The sequence below is a fragment of the Chelonoidis abingdonii genome, chromosome 25 (assembly GCF_003597395.2).
Source record: "Chelonoidis abingdonii isolate Lonesome George chromosome 25, CheloAbing_2.0, whole genome shotgun sequence".
In the NCBI taxonomy this organism is placed as follows: domain Eukaryota; kingdom Metazoa; phylum Chordata; order Testudines; family Testudinidae; genus Chelonoidis; species Chelonoidis abingdonii.
The window spans coordinates 2787813-2806301 of NC_133793.1; the positions used below are offsets into that span (position 1 = coordinate 2787813).

At 52.5% G+C, this 18489-nt stretch overlaps 2 protein-coding genes across 12 annotated transcripts in view; both read right to left on the reverse strand.

Moving 5' to 3' along the window:
* SH3D21 (SH3 domain containing 21) overlaps positions 1-4402 on the reverse strand; it is a 15988-nt gene extending 11586 nt beyond the window's left edge. Inside the window, exons 1-4 of the mRNA XM_032766811.2 lie at positions 4346-4402; positions 1905-2020; positions 861-951; positions 443-537 (exon numbers count right to left, since the gene is read on the reverse strand). Of these exons, the coding sequence (XP_032622702.1) occupies positions 443-537; positions 861-951; positions 1905-2020; positions 4346-4388 (345 nt within the window). The 5' untranslated portion in view covers positions 4389-4402. The remainder of the gene's footprint in view (positions 1-442; positions 538-860; positions 952-1904; positions 2021-4345) is intronic.
* A 7498-nt stretch (positions 4403-11900) lies between these two features.
* The window catches only part of THRAP3 (thyroid hormone receptor associated protein 3), a 67215-nt gene continuing 60626 nt past the window's right edge, over positions 11901-18489 (reverse strand). For 10 of the 11 annotated variants that reach the window (XM_075060738.1, XM_032766795.2, XM_075060737.1 and 7 more), the window contains 4 exons: positions 18168-18352; positions 15530-15722; positions 14740-14889; positions 11901-13435 (listed from right to left, as the gene is read on the reverse strand). In XM_075060738.1, the coding sequence (XP_074916839.1) occupies positions 13214-13435; positions 14740-14889; positions 15530-15722; positions 18168-18352 (750 nt within the window). In that variant the 3' untranslated portion in view covers positions 11901-13213. The remainder of the gene's footprint in view (positions 13436-14739; positions 14890-15529; positions 15723-18167; positions 18353-18489) is intronic. The other variant, XM_075060744.1, reaches the window with a different exon arrangement.

Below are 18489 nucleotides of genomic sequence, written 5' to 3' on the forward strand. Positions count from 1 at the left end.
CGTGTGAGCTACTTGCCCTGAACAAGTCTGCTCCAAGGGAGAGGAGGCTCCCCAAAGTCCTGACTGGCTTAGTGGGGAGCAGTTCCAGAGCATCGCCCGGGGACTCCATGACACCCCCCACCCCCCCATGAGAACCCCAGAATGGGGGCTGACACTCCCACTGACCCTCCTCCTAGAACCGGACCAACCTGGGCCCAGGTGAGCCTGGGGTAGCCAGCAGCGCCTGGAAGGGCCTGGGCAAACATCCATCAGCCCAACCGGCCACCCCTGGGTGGGGTTTTATGGCCTGGGCCCAGGAGCAGCCAGACAGGTTCACCTGCTGGGTCAGGCCACCCGCTAGCCTGTCTCTGGGGAGCGGGGGGTGGAAGGTGAATCCCAGGACTGTCCCCCCCTCCCTCTGCCCACAGTGCCAGGGGCTGCCTCCTAATGAACACACACTCACCTTCTCTGCCTCCTTTATGATGAAGGTCTCATCAGTCAGCTTTGGCCTCTGCTTCCTAGCCCCATTCTTTGGGATGGGCTCCGAGGCCACCAGCCCTGCACACACCACGGGAGACAGGTTATCTCAGGGCACCTGGGATGGGGCAGCCCCTCTGGGGTGGGCACAGATGCTGCTCTGACCCAGAGCACCAGCAACCTGCCAGCTCTCAGGGCACAGGGGCCCTGCCCACCCCTCGCTGGTGGGGATGCAGCGCTGGGGGAGCTCATGCTTTGCACCTTGGGGTCTTCCCAGCTCAGCCCCTCCACATGCCAAAAGGCTGCAGCCTGGGGTCTCTCCTGTGGGGAGGATCAGGGCAGCAGAAGAGAAGGGAGCCAGGCTCAGCTACCCAGCCCCATTGCCGCTCCCCGCTTCCTCCTACCTGGGGGCAGCTGGTCCAGCTCCTGGACGAAGTTGGAGGGGAAAGCACCAACCTGGCCGTTCTTCCTGCCCAGCCACCAGCCATCCTCAATCTGCCGGGGAAGAGAATGGCTCAGAGCTGAGCCCCACCAGCCGCTGACTCAGTGTGCCCAGAGCCTCTCCAGCAGCCAGGCTCGGAGGGTGCCACTGTACCCACCCCTGCCACTGGGGGACTGAGCCCTGGCCAGCAACCCCCCCCATGGCATTTCCCTTGGGCGTTAGGAGACAGCACGGGTGTTCCAGCCAAACCCCAGCCTCCCGAAAGTGCTCCCTGCAACATCCATTCGACACAGACTGCCTCTCCTGCCCTGGTCCTGACCCACCGTGTTGCGGTGTGCTGTTACGCCACGGCCAGACCCCACCCTAGACATGGCTGCTCATTTCAATGCCAGGTGACACAGCCCTTGTAGCTCGAACAGGAGATCCAGAGGGGCTAGAATGGAGCCAGGCTGCCCCTCCTGAGGTCTTCCATCACCTGCCTTTCCCCACTCTGCTTGGCCTTCCCATGCCCCTCCCAACACAGACATTAGAGCAGACTTCGGGGCACTTGCCTGCCTCTGGCTCCCTGCTGCACGGAGGGGTGGGAGCTGTGCACACCTCTCCAGTGGAGCTGGGAAGCAGATCGTGCCCTGCCAGCTTGACCTTGGTGCTACTCGCATGGCACAGAGGGGAAGGGAGGCTGGAATGGAGCAGGCTTTGGCAGCACACAAACTGGCCTTGGCCCTCTGCTGCTGGGCTGTAGCTAAGTGAAGCCTGGTCCCTGCTCCCGCTGGGCTCTGGCCTCCCTGCCCAGCAGTGCCTGCAGCCAGCACCACCTGCAGCCAGCACCGCGACCCAGGCACAGGTGTCAGGGGCTGAAAAGAGCCCTCCAGCCACCTCCCACTGCTCCCTGCCCCCCAGGAAGGAACAATGCACCTGCAACCCCCCCCCCCCCAAGTCATTCCCAGGTACATGGACCTTGATCTCAGGCTCCTGGCTCCAGCAGGTGCCCCCCAGCCCTGCTCACCTCCTGCAGGATCTGCACCAGCTCCCCAGCTTTCAGCTGCAGCTCATCTGCCTTCTCTGGGGTATAGCTGAAGTTCACCTTGCACCAGCGCTGCCCTTGCACAGGCGGCTTCTTCGCTGGCATGGGAACAGCACGAGACACACGTCACTCAGGGAGGGGAGGCTGGGGGACGGGCTGCACCGTGTCTGCTGCGGGAAGAGCTCAGAGACTGTACCCCACCCCCTGGTCTGATGCACTAGGGGCAAGCTGGGGTCCCAGCTTCATGGCTCAGCTTATAAGGGCCCCCCCAGACTTTGCCTGCACTGGGATTACCCCCCTCCTCTGACTACCCCACTGCAATCCCTGGTGACCCCAGGAACGAGGTAGACTCCCAGCAGCATGTCAAACCAGCCCTTCTCCCCCAGAGGCTGCCGCCTGCACTCTACAATCTCAACTCTCACTAAACAGTCAGGGCTCCAGCCCTTACAGGGGTGAAGGAAAGCTTGAAAACCTGGAACAAGTGGGAAGTGAGGCAGCAAAAAACAAGAACTCAGAGGTGGAGAACTGCCCTGTGCAACTAGAAGGGAGGTTGACTCTGAAACCTAATGAGGGCATTTCTGGTCTCAGCCCTGATAACCATTTTGCTGCTGATCAAAGCAGAGGACAAAGAAGGGTGATGGTGTGGTGAGTGGGAACCTCATTTTGCTGCTTTGTGGAGGTGGAGCTTGGTTTGTAGGTGGAGCTTAGGAGACTCCCACTACTTCCACCTCCCACCCTAGTTCGAGCTCTGCCCACTCTCTGGCGCTCAAGCCCTGCCCGATAGGAGATGGCTCGGTCCACAATATGCTGCTTTGCTAGTGTAGGGCAGGTGCCTCCTGGGCTAGTCTTGCTGGCGGGAGGCCAGGCTGTGGGGCTGGGAGAAGGAGAGAGTTGTCAGTGTCTGGCATGGCCAGGCCCAACTCGCTCCCCCTACACACTGCTCCCATACCCCAGGCAGATCCCTGGCAGCTCAACACCCACTGTGGCCCGGCCGGCAAACATGGAGCCTTCGGGGGTAAGAGGAAGGAAGCCCATTTCCCACCTGCCCCCAGCAGGAAACCTGGCTGCCTCCCTACTGCTGGAAGAGCCCCCACCCCCAGGCACTCCCTGACTTCTCTCCCTCTCACAGTCTGCCCCGAACCCCCACGGGCTCCACGCTGCCCCCCCATGCTGGTTCCTGACGCAAGCAGTGGGTCCTGTCAGACCCTGGCACACTGCCGTGGCAGGGCAGGAAGAACGGAGCACCAGGACCCCCCAAGTCAGGAGCCAGCAACATCCCCAGCATGGTGCTCCCTAGTGACCCCCCCTCCTGCCCCCAGCCACAGGAGGCAGATCGGCAAGTGGGTCCTGAGCCAATGGCAGCAGACGCAGGTGCGGGTCCTTACAGGGAAGGCAGCCGCCGCACCCCACTGCTGATCTGTGGTGGGCATCACCGCAGGGAGCCCAGGCAGGGCAGGGGTCTGTAGCATGGCGCCTTCCCTCCCCAGCCCTAGTGCAGCAGAGATGCTGCCGCCCCACCAGACCCATTGTGATCTGCTGGGTTCCCATTGGGCTGGAGAACAGGCCCATTGTGTATGTCAGCCAATCAGAGGCCAGCGTGTCAATAACAGGTTTGCCAGCAGGCAGTGAAAACGCTACAGCTGGGCCCTGCGCAGACGAGTGAAGGGTCCCAAGCTGACAGCTGCCACCATGGCACAGAGCCCTGCAGGGACCCCACCCCAGCTCTGGGGAAGGGAGCGGTCTTTGGCAAGCAGGACAGAGGGAGTAGGGGGTCTTGTTCCCCAGGGCTCAGCGCACACAGTTGGGGGGGGGGGGGGGGGGGGGGGGGGGGGGGGGGGAGAAGAGAAGGGGGAAGGAGACACAGTCAGGGCACCTGGAGCAGCAACTGGGGGACCCGGCTGGCCAGGCACAGAGACTAAGGATGCTGCTCGTCTCTAGCAGGACGAGGAGCCGGTGAGTCTGGGATGGGCAGGTGATTCTGCACCAGTGAAAAGGGCAGTGCTATGCCCCCCCTCTGACCACTGGCTGCATGCTTGGGACAGCCAGCAGCATTGCCAACAGGTCAACTGAGTCCCCTCCCCGCCCCCCAGTCAAAGCACCTAGGGACCCTGTAGGCTCCTTGCAGAGATGGCAATAGAACCCAGGAGTCCTGGCACCCAGCCCCCACCTCTACAGCTACCAGCCCATTTTCAGGTGCATCTCCACCCCAGTCTCAACCCCTGAGTCCTCAGCTGCCCCTCCCCCCGGTTACTCTAGCACCCACCACTTGCACGCCCAGCTGACCATGCCCCAGCATCCCCGGGAGTGAGGGAGTCTGGAAACCGTGCTCTTTACTCTGGTGTCCCAGCAGCAGCACCCCAGGCCCTGGGTCTCTCGCATGCCCTGCCTGAGGGGCCCCGCAGCACACTGCACCAGCCACTCACCAATGCGGGTCGAGCGGGGGCACCTCCGACGTCCGTCAGCCATGAGAGATGCTGGGATTTCCTGGGACAGACAGAGCACAGGCCAGGTAAGGAGCTGACATGCTGCGCTGGGGGGATGTGAAACCCGCTGCAGCTTGTCACCCCTTGGAAGTGAAACTTTTGCAGCTACAGAGACATAGCAACCTTGGAGATCTGCTCCCAGCTAATGGCAGAAGCTCAGGGTTCACGAGGTGCCATAATCTGCAGAAAGCAGCCAGCGCAGGAGGGAGCCAGCCCCACCCCAGGCAGGGCCAATGCCAGCATCAGCCCTCGCTCATTTCCAGGTGCACCCCACCGGGATTGTCCAGAGAGGAAATGCCACAGAAGGTCCCGCCCAAGGGAAGGGGGGGGTGCTCAGTGCTGCACCTGAGGCAACCTCTAGCCCTGGGCTGCAGAAGGAGCCGGCTCCCACTAGCTCACCCATCTTGCACAGCAGCCCCCACCCACAGCAACCATCTGGACAGCAGCTACTAGGAGAGGGGAAGTAGCTGCCTGTCCTGCTTATATAGGAGACTTGGAAGGGTGTGGCCCAGGGACCCCGCCCCTTTGCCCTGCCCCCAGAGAGGCCTAGGGGAATGCTGGGACACTGGAGGATCTGGGGCCTGTTTTGCATGGCATGATTTGCAGCTGCACACTGATTGCTCAGCACCCCTGAACTTCAGGCCATAGGTGGCTCTGGAGTCCTGCAGGTGTGTATTGATGTGCACGCCTTCCAGATGGCTGCAGGGCATGGGTGTGTGCACCTGTGGGGGTTGATGCACACGGTCCCCCGCCCAAGTCAGGTTTGCTTTGGGAAGCTGCCAAGCCACCTCCAAAGCCCGGCCCACCAGGCTGTGTGGGTAGGTCAGGCAAGCAGTAGATTCAGCCGTGAGATGGGCCTGTGCTGTGGGCAGGAGCATACGGAAGATGGTCCCATCCCCCGGGCAGAGCAGGGGAAATGCTCCCGCCTCTGCTTGGCAGCGTGTCCCTCCGTAACCCGACAGGATCCCCCACCCCACTCACCTGCACAAACTGCTGGGGGAAGAGCCCCGTCTTACCAGCCAGCTCCCCCTGTAGCCACCCCTCCTCTGGGGCCGACTCCACCTTCTGCACGATGTCCCCAGCTTTCAGCTGCAGCTCATCATCCTGCTGTCCAGAATAATCCACAAGCACCAGGACCTCCCCTAGCACCGCGACAGAGTGAGGCTGAGAGTGGGGTTCAGCTCGACAGAGCCACCACCCCACACCCATGGGGAAAGGAGCGGAGCTCCCTCAGCAAGGCTGGGTGAGTGCAGGAGCCTGAGCCCATGAGCTGCCCTGTTTGCCCAGCCTGGTGCCAGGGCGCGGGGCCTGGAGCCATCTCTCTGTGCTGCCCATGGGGGTGCGAGCATCAGGGCTGAATGGTGCCTTCGCCCCTCGGTTAGACTGTGAGCCCGTTGGGGCCGGGACTGGCTGTGTCTGGGCAGCACCTGCCAGAGGGGCCTGGGCACTTCTACAGACAACAGTTACACTAGCGGGGCTGGCGCCCAGGTGCTCAGTGGGGCAGGGCCTTGAGCCACAGAGCAACGCCAAGGGCCTGGCACTGCAGGTGGGGACAACTCGCGCAGGCCCCGGGGGAGAGGGGTGACGCGGTCCCTGGGCCCCAGAGGGGAGGAGGTGACATGCTCCCCAGGCCCCGGGGTGGGGGCAGCACAGTCCCCGGGCCCCAGAGGGGAGGAGGAGACGTGGTCCCTGGGCCCCAGGGCAGGTTAGGGGGGGATGTGGTCCCTGGGCTCCGGGGTGGGGTGGGGGTGTGGTCTCTGGGGGGGGGTGCACTCCCCAGGTTGGGAGGCTACTGAGCATTTGGGGGCAGGCTCCTGGCTTCTCCCCTCTCAGCAGGTGGACAGGGAGTGAGCTCTTCAGAGCCAGCCCTGCAGGGGGGCCCTACAGACACCAAAGCCTTTAAGCTCAGGGAGCTGGCTAGCCCCAGTGACACATGGGCATGGGATCAGAGGCCCCTCTGCTGAAGGGTCTGCTCAGCCGAGGCCCAGCCCCGAGCCCGTATAGTTCAGTGTCGCTCCGTGGGGTCACGGGCAGCATGGCTCGCTCCCATCTGTCCTGACCAAGGGTTAAGGTGACATCCATGGATTGCCGAGTGTCTGTGGGGTGAGATGGGCAGCGCCCAGTGTTCCCAGGCACATCTCCTTCCCCCCATCCCTGACCAGATGGTCCCCGCGAACCCCGCCCTGGGCAGACCAGCCCAGGCGCTCTGGGCTACGTACCCATGGTGGTTCCCGCAGCCTCCTGCTAGAGAGCGTGTTGGCAGGCTCCAGCGCGGCGCAGGGAGAAGCGACTCGTGGAGCTGGGAGGGGAATGCCAGTTATGACAAGCCTGGCGTGGGGGCCAGGCTCCCGGACGTAAACAGGCGAGGCCGGTTCTGATAAATGCAGGTGACAGGGCTTTTTACAGCCTGGAGGAGCCGGGACTGGAGCTGGAGCTGCAGGTACTAGGAGAAAGGCAGCAGCACGGCAGGACTGGCTCTGCCAGAGCTGTGGGCCAGGCAGCTCTCACTCTCCAGGGTCCCAGCCCAGGCTGCAGCAGTGACCGGCGGGAGTCTCCAGCATGCAGGATGGGCTAAGGGGGCTGTGCCCCGGCCCCGGGAAGAAAGCCCAGACACCACAGCAAGAAGGCGAGGGACAGGGGCTCCCAGCCGGGCCAGGTGTGTGGGTATCTGGGGGGGAGCAGCAGGGAAGTGTCCAATGTTGCCCTGTACCTCCCAGGCCTAGACACAGAGCAGAGCCACCATGCACCCCTGAGCTCAGCCCCAGCGAGGAGCATCAGGGCCTCGGCCCCACGTTAGAGGGGAAAGGAACTTGCCCAGGGTGGCACAGAGCAGGGAACAGAACCCAGGAGCCCCTGGCTCTCAGTCCGCGGCCCCACAGCTCCTCTCCACTGTACCAGCTGCTGCCCCAGCGCCTCTGCCTCTGCTAGGTACAAGCAGATGCCCAGCAGGTCCTGACAGGCTGCAGGCCCCAGCACCCAAAGCAGACTCTGGGTGAGCGTTAGAGCAGCCCAGAGACGTGGCTGGGAGGAGCCTGTTAGATCTGGCTACAGTTGGGGCAGACTGGCAGCCCAGCCACTGTGTGGGGATCCCAACATGCTGTGCTCCAGGCAGGCAGCCGCCTGCTGAGTCAGGGCGCAGTGTTCTGCTGTGTGTGGGTTAACAGCACCCATCACTGGGCCACTGGAGCTGTGGGGGGCTGCCCCCGTGACTGGCTCTGGAGCAAAGCCCAGAGCCCCTTCTTGCCTCTCCCACTGGGGTCCAGCCGTGGCATGGGTGTCAACCTGGCCCTCTAATTCCCCCAGTGGCTCTGGTGGCAGCGTCCAAAGAGCACTTTGTCCAACAGCACAGGGTGTATTTTGTGAAAAGTCCCTGGGCAGGGCTAGGTGGGAGGGGCCAGACCTATTGGATGGCATGTGAGGAAACACCCTCCAGCACTGTGGCTCGCTGGAGCCAGGGAAGGGTGGAGGAGGTGTGCTGACAGGGCAGGACTTAGGGGCTCTGTCTTGGGAACAACCTGAGGACTTCAGCTGACACCAGGCGAGCTAGTGATTAGCCGTTCTCCTCCCTGCTGTGCTGGGCAAGGAGTCCTGCCGAACACCTGTGCACCGAGCGCTCACTCGGGTTAGTCCCGAGGCTGCAGTCAGAGAGTTTGATCCAATACATTGGGACTACAGGGGTATCCCAAAGGACTCTGCTGCACCTGTCTCTGCCTGGGGAGGGAATGGCCCCGCCAGACGGGTTGGTTGTGCGCTGGTGGAAGGCGCTTGGCTCGTGGGGAGGAGCACGCTGTAAGACCCTCTCCAGCTCCAGGGCTGGGCTCAGCTGCCTAACAGAGTTAGCAGGAGTGTGACCTCAGCTAAGGTGAGACCGTTTCAGGCCAGGCGCCTGCAGCCTCATGGAGCAGGGCTGGGGTTTGTTCCCAAGCAAGAGCTGCCCCCCCCCCCCACCCTTGGCTGAGTCCTGCCAAGAGCCCAGAGGGGATCAATATAGCTTCAAAGATGGGGGGAGCTGCCTACTGCAGGGGGCCCTGACGGAGATCACTGGCGAGAGCCACCAGGGATGTCTGCTTTGCTCCTGCATCTGCACCCCAAGTCCTCCCGTTTCCTGTCCCTCTGCCATCGCCCTTGGAAATGGAGTCAGGGGTGGGGGGAATGAGAACTCCACTTGCCTTTAGATCTCTGCTGCCCATTTAGGCACCAAAAGACTTGCCCAGATCTTCAGACGAGCCCAGCCCCTTGGGTGCTGAGCCTTGGATTCTGTCCCTCAAGGGGACACGTGGCTGACAGTCAGGGGCTGCTGCTCACAGAGCACCGAGCTGGGACTTTGGGGCTGTAGCCCTTGGCTCTGCTCTGTGGTTTAGTCTGGAAAGCCCCCGTGGGGCATCAGCCCCCTCGCAATCACAGAGGGCTGGGGGTAGGCCAGGTCACTCACGCACCATGTCACCACACTGTTGGCAGGGCTAGTTACATTGATTTATTTTTGTTGGTTGGTTTTTTAAAGAAACTATATGAACTCATCCCCCCTCTGTGTTTATTTCCCCACCAGGTGGTTCCTCAAGTCTGGGGTGAGTATAACTGGAGACGATGGAGCAGGAAGCACCCGCCTATCAGCAAAGGAGACATTTGCTTTGGATACTAGTAGAGCAAACTGCAAAGGCTGGAAGGAAATACAGGAACATAAAACAGCACCTGATGACATACATCCCTGGGTTGATTAAACCTCAGTTTGGCAAAGGGTCAAGGAACAGGAGAACTCCTTGTCCACCATCTCTGTGCCCTGCCTAACACCTGCATCTTGTCCCATAGGTCACGCAAATGGGGTAAGTGGCAGAGGAGGAGTTGGTCCCCCTCCTCTCCCCAAGATCACCTAATTGCCTTTCCCGCAGTCTTTAGGAAGTTCCAAGATGTCGGCTCAGACAGAACCCTCTCCCAACAGGCAGGTGCCTCAGACTGAGGATTCAGATTGACCCGGCCTTTGCAATTGACCTGTGCTGCTGTCTCAGGGGACATGGCCCATTGGCTGCAGGTTGAAACTACAGAGCTTGTACCTTCATGCTGCTCTTCAGCAACTCTGGATTACTCTGGTTAAGCCCTCTCCCCCACTTGCTGCATACACGTGGGTAAGCAACCTAGGTCTGTGCAGTCATGGTCCCTACGCTCCTCTTCAGAGCTTCGGCCACTGGCCTGTCCTAACAGCGGAACTGTCCAGAATTACCAAAGAGCAATTAGCCTCTAGCCCTAATGCTCCCTCTATGGGCTGTGAGCAGATAACCAGAACAATTCATTCCAGTTCTCCCTCAATGTCACAGCAACCCCAAGGGGAGCCAGGGCAATCCCTACTGCCATGCTGGAATCTACCTGGCACAGAGCAGCTATAAAAGGGGTGCGCACAATGTGTATTGATTTATTGCAGGGTGATGTCGGACCAGAAGTGGCAGCAACGGACTTCAACTGTGACAGAAGATCCAGGAGGCAGTTTCACTTGGCAATTCCCCATTTACAATTGCACCTTGAGAGCTTTCAGTTAACCAGCCTTTGACCCATTTTTCTGATTCAGTTTTTCCCAGCTGGGTTGGCTCAATTGTTTTCAGCTTGGTGGAACTGGCCCTTTAAAGCACCAAGTGTGTGTGTGTGTGTCTATCAAATCACCTTTCTGTGCAAACAAATTTATATACACTTGTTTACACAAAGGTAATTTGCTAGTTGTACATTAGGTTTCTGGCACCTTCCTCTGAAGCAGCTGGTACTGGCCAGCCGCAGTAAGAACACTGGGCCAATAGTTGATCTGGGATGAAAACTGATACTTCCCTATTTAGGTGTTACAATGCCCAGGTTCTGCGAGGTGACAGGTTTCTGATCTGGGTTTTGTGAGCACTCTGACAGCTTTTTACATGACTGCACCCCATACTGGGGGGACGGGGACCACATTTTCACGTTTAAATATGTAATTTTCAGAGAGTTACAGTTCTAAGTTAACCACGAGTACTGCTGTTGAGCACAACTATCACCACACCCCTCTGATTCAAGTACTAAGGAGTTAGTGACATCAGTGAGACAATAGTTCAACTTTGACACCAGGGAAATGGAATTACCAATTCATTCTCTGCCAGTTTACGGAGCTGTTTGTTTTATTGACGGCAAACTGGATTGGTGACTGTGGGGGCCAATTATAGCTTCAGTCTCTCACTACCAAGGAAGCTCATTTGTGGAGCACATTGGTGGGTGGTTTCTCCGCCACGTCCCCCAGTCATAAGCATCTCTCACCAGACAGTATCATAACACTATGAGTACCCTTTAAAGCAACTGAGCGTTTTACTACTCCTAGCAAGTCAAAGAGAAAAACGTTTCAGCCTCAAAAGGAAGCCTTGGGAATTTTACACTCCTCCAGCCCACAGCTCTAATAACCTCATCACACCAATAAAACCCAGGAGACAAGAACTGGACTGGTGAGATGATACTGCAGACACTAAAAAGATGGAGCAGCTAGAAACTAGCTGACAGGTGACAATGGATGCAGGAGACACTCCCTCTGGATGCATACACTGATATTCTAACATCATTGCTCTGAGTTTAAGTGTTACAGTGGAGCTGCCCTCCCAGTGGCATGTGATCCAGAATGGGCAAGAACCATATTTCAAGAAAAAACAGGGTGCATGCGGTGCATGCAGTTCGCTACAACAGTACCTGCCAGTGCTGCTCCCACCCTAAAGCAAGACAACCTGCCCCAGTTCTTGAGAATTTCATTTGCTTAAGAAACAAAGTCTTTGCGAGAGAGAAGGATACTTTGTGTGAAAGTCAGCCACGTCCTGGCCAGGACTGTGCAGTGAACATTTCCCAGTGGGCAAATCCATCATCATTTAGGCAAAGGCATGTTTTAACTGATCACCATTAAGGAAAAGTGTCGCGCTTAGTGCCTGATTACTGTAACTAATCTGTACTGTACAATCTATGGGATAAATAATCCCTCTCTAGATGTGTTACTACAGTACTGCACCAAAGTAACATCTGAAATAATACAGGCAACAGTGAGCGCATGGAGGCGGCTTGTTGTATTCCTCAGAGCAGCTCTCTTGTTTCTACACTACAGAATGAAATAATGAACGCTGTCAATTTTCCGCTCTAAGTACAGCCCTTCACACCGAGCTAACCATGAGGCCTAGGAACTTCTTGTTCTGCGCTTTAATTAAAACTGGAATTAAGTGCAGTCAGTGCAAACAGTTGAACAATGGAGACAACCACAAGTGCATCAGCTCAGAATTCCCTCCCCCACCTCTGCGTCACTTTGGTTGATTCTAGTTTCTCTCTTGCAGATCAGTCAGCAGTTTTTAAATCCTCCATTTCCAACAGCAGCATCGATTGCGCTATGATTCTGCCCTGTTGCTGGACACCGCATTTGCTACTTTTGGCTTCCCCTCTTCACTTGGAAGGCAAAGGTCTGGTGCAAGGGGAGGCCCCGTACTCAGCGTGAGAAACAAACTGGAGTTACACCTACGGCTTATTTTATTGTATTTTTATTTGCATGAGGAGTTGAAACAAACTTTAGGGGTTTACTAAACAGGAACTGTTCAAGTCAAACAAACTATAGTTAGCAGGTGATGGGGAGGGAAAGGGGGGGCACACAGCAATCCTGGGGAAGGCAGAGATGGAGGGGGGAAGAGGCTGATGTCTTTTTACAACATGTGCACACACTAAACCTGTGCATGGATGCACCTCTTCTCCCTACATGCTCACCAACCACAGAGCTATTTGCTAAACCTCTTCAGAACATTGTAAATGTAAAAGCTGAAGGTAAATGAAACCACAACTTCCCTTAGCCAGCACAGGAAGGATTTGCTTTTTTGTTTTAGAAAAAGATTAATAAAAATATTGAAAAAATTCTTCTCCTTTTATATATTTTAACCTAGTAGAATTCAGCAGTTTTTTAGAAAACTATGTTACCCTGGAAAGAACATTCAAGTTCACAACCAGCTGCAAAGAAGATACACACAATGCCTACAAGCAGCTTGGGATTCCAGCACACAAGGACCAGGTCTAGCGGCATACGCACTAAAATGGGTGAAGAGCAGGGTGCATTTTTGCCATGCTAACTATAACTTTCAGCAAAAAAGAAAAAAATATGGTGGTTTTAAAAAGGCTCTAAACTCAACTGATACATACAAAAATTAGTTTTTAAAAATAATCATAGCAGTTTGGTCCCAACTCCAAGTTAACATTTAGATGTTTATTCACGTGCTTGTTTTCTTATAAGAACCAAAAATAGTTTCCAAAATTAGCCATCTTTAATTGGTGTTACTACATATGCAAAGGCCTAAAATAAGCAGAATATGAATTTAAAAAACAAAATACACAAGAGGGGAGAAAAATAAGCAGGTGAGTTAATCCCCACCTTTATCATCTCAAATTATAAGAGAAACAAAAATGTCAAGATACTGGGTTAAGCTGGGCACAAACTGAAATCCACACCGTCTTCAAAGACTGTTGCCAAAAAAATATCTGACCATCTAATAAGGTCACAAACAAGAGACAAAATTTATGGTCACACTCGATATTGGACCTTATTCAGGTCAGCAGGTAACGTCTTTGGGAAGAAAGATATACTCCGAGAGTGGATCCGAATGTAAGTGATCAGTCCCAGTCCACATGTACGGAGGCTGAATTTTAAAAATGCAATTAACTTAAGATAATTTCAAAGCTCCTCGGCAGAGCTCTGTTCAGCACTTCAGTATTACCCTGGCAGAGACTCCAACACTGCCTTGCGGGATCCTCTTCCTCCTTGCCAGGGTGCCCAGGGACATGTAGACTCCCTGGCTAGTCAGCAGCTGACTGTAGGTTGTCCTTCTCCTCTCGATTCTCCGTTCCACTTTCATCATCCTCAATTTCTCCCTCTTCTCCACTAAATTTGTCGTGGGCCCACTTGGGGCTAGTGCTCGATTTTCTGAACATGAAACGACCTCTCCCGCGGGGGAAGGAACCCCGGCCTCGGCCTCTATTCACCCATTTCTCACCACCTTCACCCTCCCGGTCATCGTGCTGCACAGGAAAGAAATCAGCCAGGTCAGACAACACTCAAATCATTTCCATCAATAAAAACGTAAATAGGCACAATATCATCTGCTAAAATAACCCCATCTTAAGCTGTGCAACACTGCAGCACAAATTGGATCCCCTTGTTGTTTAGGCAATGTGTGTCAAGTCGGATGAACAGTGAACTCAGTACATAAAAGAAGTGCAAGCACATTTGTGTTTGAGAGTAGCAGCCCCACTGGTTGAGGCTGGACGGGGAGAGCTCACTAAGCATGCTTTACTTTCCCCTCTACTTTTGTGCATGTGTTTCTTTTTCTGGCACAAAGCTTTTAGCAGTGTTCAGGACCAGATAGGACACTGGGGGCGCCAACACACTCCAGACTCAATGGGCCTGCAGCTGATTCTGTGCTTACATCTAGGAAGTTGTTTTACGGAGGATTTTACATGCAGTTATGTTCGTCCCACCTAACTAACTCTTCTGAACAGCTTTGCACCTATTTTCAGATGCTCTTTTGACCGTGTATGTCATGTTTACAACACATTTTTAAAAATGTTTGGGAACATTTTGCATAAGAGAAAGATGCTATTGGGACATCTCATTTTGATTAGGTTTATGGACTGGTTACATGACTTGGAATATTGTATCTAGGAGAGTGAAGTAGAGACCAACACAATATATAATAAAGATTATGTCTTCAACAGCAATCAGAAGAGAGGGCAGAAGATGGGACAGCAAGAGTGATTTAGGACTAAGCCACATATGACCTTTATAATAACCCTGAAGAAAGATTAGAGGGATCTCAAATATCCAACAGAAAGGGGCAGGGGGTGTTGGTGCAAAAAGGCCATTTAAGGCGGACAGTAACTCAAAAGTGAAGCCCTGAGAGAAATCCATGCAGGATTTTGCCAGACTAGCAGATGAAAAATGAAAGAATGCTACAGCCAGCAATAAAAGGGAATCACATTCGCCAATCCTAGAAGCAGCAGGGCGCTATGAGATGGATTCTAACTGGGTTAAGATGCATTTCCCATACTGCCCATGGAGGAGATGTTCTTTTCCTGGGCCCTCCAGATTTTGGTTAGTGGCAAACAGGTCTACAACGGTCACAACCAACTGCTACCTAGTTGTGAGTAAACATTTCTAGAGGCCTCTTACAGGGGGCAGTGAGGCGAGAACCCCAGAACTGGTATTTTAGATAGTTCGATCGTTGCTGGTTCTCTCTTCCCAGAAGACGACACATAACCTGTAAGAGCAGACAGAATGCAGAGCAAGGCATGTTCATGTGTATCCTGGTTCTTCCGAAACATACCAGATAATACTTTTTACTCTTGGGTGTGTACTCTGGGTCCCACTCCTCATCCCTGTTTCGCTTCTGAAAGTCATTGCTGCTGCTGCTGTTGTTGTTGTTATTGTTTCCCGAAAAAGTGCCTCTGTTCCATCCTCTCCCCCTTCCTCTGAACTGGAGTAGCACCAACAGAAGAGGGGTACAGAGAAAAGTACTTAGAGAAATGGCATTAGGTCTTTCTTTCATGTAACTAACTGTTCCCAAGCAAACCTTTAGCCTAGCCACAAGAAGACTGTCAAACACCTAACACACTCATTACCTGTTAATATTTTTGACCTTATCTGATCACACAGCTGTGTAATTCTGTGGGTAGCTATCTATCTGTTTATATGCACGTGCAGACAGTGCAAGGGAAGGCATTTCACCCATACAACGTGCAAACACAGCAGGGCTATTTGTTTAAAACATCAGCTATTTCTAAGGAACCAGTGCAATTGCAGCCAGAAGAGTTATTAAAATGGCTTCATCGTAAGTTCTCTGACACAAGCTTGTCTACTCCTGTCAGTGCTGCTGACACACACTAGAGCCTACTGGATTGGATACGGTCTCGGACATCATCAGCAAGACTGTCAATTTCAATCTCCAGAATTTATGCTGGGCTGGTGATTGGGAGCCACCATAGGGTGTAGACTCACAACCAGACTACTGTATTTCCAGTCACCTTTAAGATCACATTCTACCTGGTAAAAGCAGCAATTTGCACAAAGTCTTCTGCAAAGCTTTTTTGCTGTTGTCTTTTAAGGGGGTAACTTACGAAGGTCCCTCTAGCTCTTCCTCTCTCATTTGGGCCAGCAAACTCTTTTGTCCCAAGCCTGGATTTGTCAAAGCCTGTGGTACACTCCTCCCTCTCCTCGCTTTCCTCTGGATAGTCCTCCCCTTTGTACGAACGAGAAGATGGTGAAGATGAAGAAGTGGACCTGGATCTCTCACGCACTCTCCTGTGTTTCCTGTACCACGGATTGAGAGGGGGACAGGGGAGAGAAAAATCACCAGTGTGGTCATTAACTTGGTACTGTCCTGTCTCGGCTGTGAAGTCACGTTATCACTCCTCTACCCTCCCTTATTATGTCCATGCACAGCCAAAGTCACAGCTCAGGATCAGCTACAATGTGCAGCTCTGAGGTCACAGGACAGCTCCTTTCCCAGGATTTGTTGCACTTTTCAGCTTATATTATTTGTAATAAGGTAGCAAACTGAAGCCCAACTGAGAACAGACCCCACTGTGATAGATGCTGTACAAACCCATAGACAGTACCTGCCCTAGAGCTTACAGACTAAACAGATGAGATCAGAGAAGAGAGAGATGGGAAGTGACTTCTTTAAGGTCAAACAGCAGGGCAGTAACAGAGCTGGGAATAGGATAACCCAAGTCTTCTGACCCCCAGAGTCCAAAGCCCTGTCCACCAGGCTGTGCTCTCTGATCACAGAGGTCTTTAAACCTATTGTACAGCTATGCAGTCGGGACTGATTTATTCCTCCTACTGGCCTCCTTCCTCCAGTAGGTACCTTGACCTGCATCATCATAGGAGAAAAAAATCCATCCAGTTGAAGGGGCTTTTTTGTTAAGAGTTTCCAATTATGACACATTTGAAAAAGAAATCAGGTGCATTCTGCGTTATATGAGAAACTTCTATTTAAGGTAATGTCACTCCATGACATGACCAGATTTGCAAACTGCACCTTTCTGAGAGGAAATAAAATGGTCAGCAATTGCATGGCTAGAAGAACATTACCGAACGATTCCATGGGGCTGAGCTGTTCCTCTAGGGCCCTGATCCAGCAAAGCAGTTAAGCATGTGTTTAACCTGAAGCACAGGAATAGTTACATTGACTTTAATGGGAAAATTCACAATTCATGGTGAGCACAAGTTTTGATGGATCAAAGCCCAGCCTGCCAGTTCTGTCTGAATGTATGAATATGCACGAAAAGGCTATTTCTTTGCCAATTTTGACAGCCAGGGTGTCATTCAAAAGCCAGCAGCTTATAGATGAGCAGTAAAGGTATTTTCTTTAAAAATTAAGTCACCTATTGGTCCACTGAACTCAAAAACACATCACAAGGTTTCTCCTGGGTTACATACAAGTCACAGTGCCAAAATAACCTCTGTGCATTAGTTAAAAGGAAAATGGAACCAATGGGAAAGTATTAAAATGAACCGAAGAGCAAATCAGTGGAGTCACTGACCACATTTCTCCATTCTGTGTGAAGGGAAGGCAGTAACAAAACAAAAAAGGTCATTTGCTCATCCTGGCACAAGCAGCCACTTAGTTTGTTTCCCCTGATTATTCAACATGTAGGATAGCTGCACTTCCCCTTTGTAGTTCTGCATCTAATCACAGCAGCACAGCTCAGCTCTATCAGTTACAGCAGCAGGCATACTACTAGGGCTGTCAGCAATTCATCGCACTGTTAAACAATAGAATAAATATTTTTGGATGTTTACTACATTTTCAAATATATTAATTTCAATTACAACGGAATACAAAGTGTACAGTGCTCACTTTATATTTATTTTTTATTAAAGATATTTGCACTGTAAAAGATCGTATTTTTCAATTCACCTCATACAAGTACCGTAGTGCCATCTCTTTATCATGAAAGTCGAATTTACAAATGTAGAATTATGTACCAAAAAACCTGCATTCAAAAATAAAACCATGTAAAACTTTAGAGCCTACAAGTCCAATTAGTCCTACTACTTCTTCAGCCAGGCTCTAAAAAAAAAGTTTTACATTGTTTTTGAGTGCACTTATATAACAAAAAACCTACAATTGTACGTTGTACAAAAAGACTGCACTACAGTACTTGTATGAGGTGAACTGAAAAATACTATTTTATCATTTTTACAATGCAAATTTTTGTAATAAAAAATAATCTAAAGTGAGCACTGTACACTTTGTATTCTGTGTTGTAACTGAAATGGATATATCTGAAAATGCAGAAAACATCCACAGATATTTAATAAATTTAAATTGGTATTCTATTGTTTAACAGTGCGATTAAATGTGATTCATTTTTTAAAATCGCAATTTTTTTTTTTTGAGTTAATCGTGCGAGTTAACTATGATTAATTACAGGTTTCAGAGTTGCAGCCGTGTTAGTCTGTATCTGCAAAAAGGACAGGAGTACTTGTGGCACCTTAGAGACTAACAAATTTATTTCAGCATGAACTTTCGTGAGCTACAGCTCACTTCTTCGGATGCACGAAAGCTCATGCTGAAATAAATTTGTTAATCTCTAAGGTGCCACAAGTACTCCTGTCCTTTTTATGATTAATCGATAGCCCTAGATACTATCAATTGCATAACGCAAGGTCTTGTTTCCAATAAAAGTCACAATAAAAGTGGCAAGGATCATGCAATAAGGAAGTGAAGATTAGCCTTCTACATACTTCTTTTTTGACCCTTTGTGACTTCTCTCTGGTTTCTCAGTTGATCTTTCCCTTGAATGGCTTGAATCTCTTGAGTCCACGGATTCTCTCGACTTCTCTCGTTTAAGATCTCTTTCCTTATGTTTTTTACGACGTTCGATATCAAGGCGCAGGTCAACTGGGTCGTCTTTATATTTCCCTTCACTCTGCAAAAGCAGGGAATGGGTGAGAGTTTAACAGAAAGGTTTAGCAGCTTACCAAAGACTTCAGCACCATTACTTTGCTACTGTCTGCAGAAACTTCTGGAGGGCATGAGTTTATAAACCAACCACTCAAAAATGCA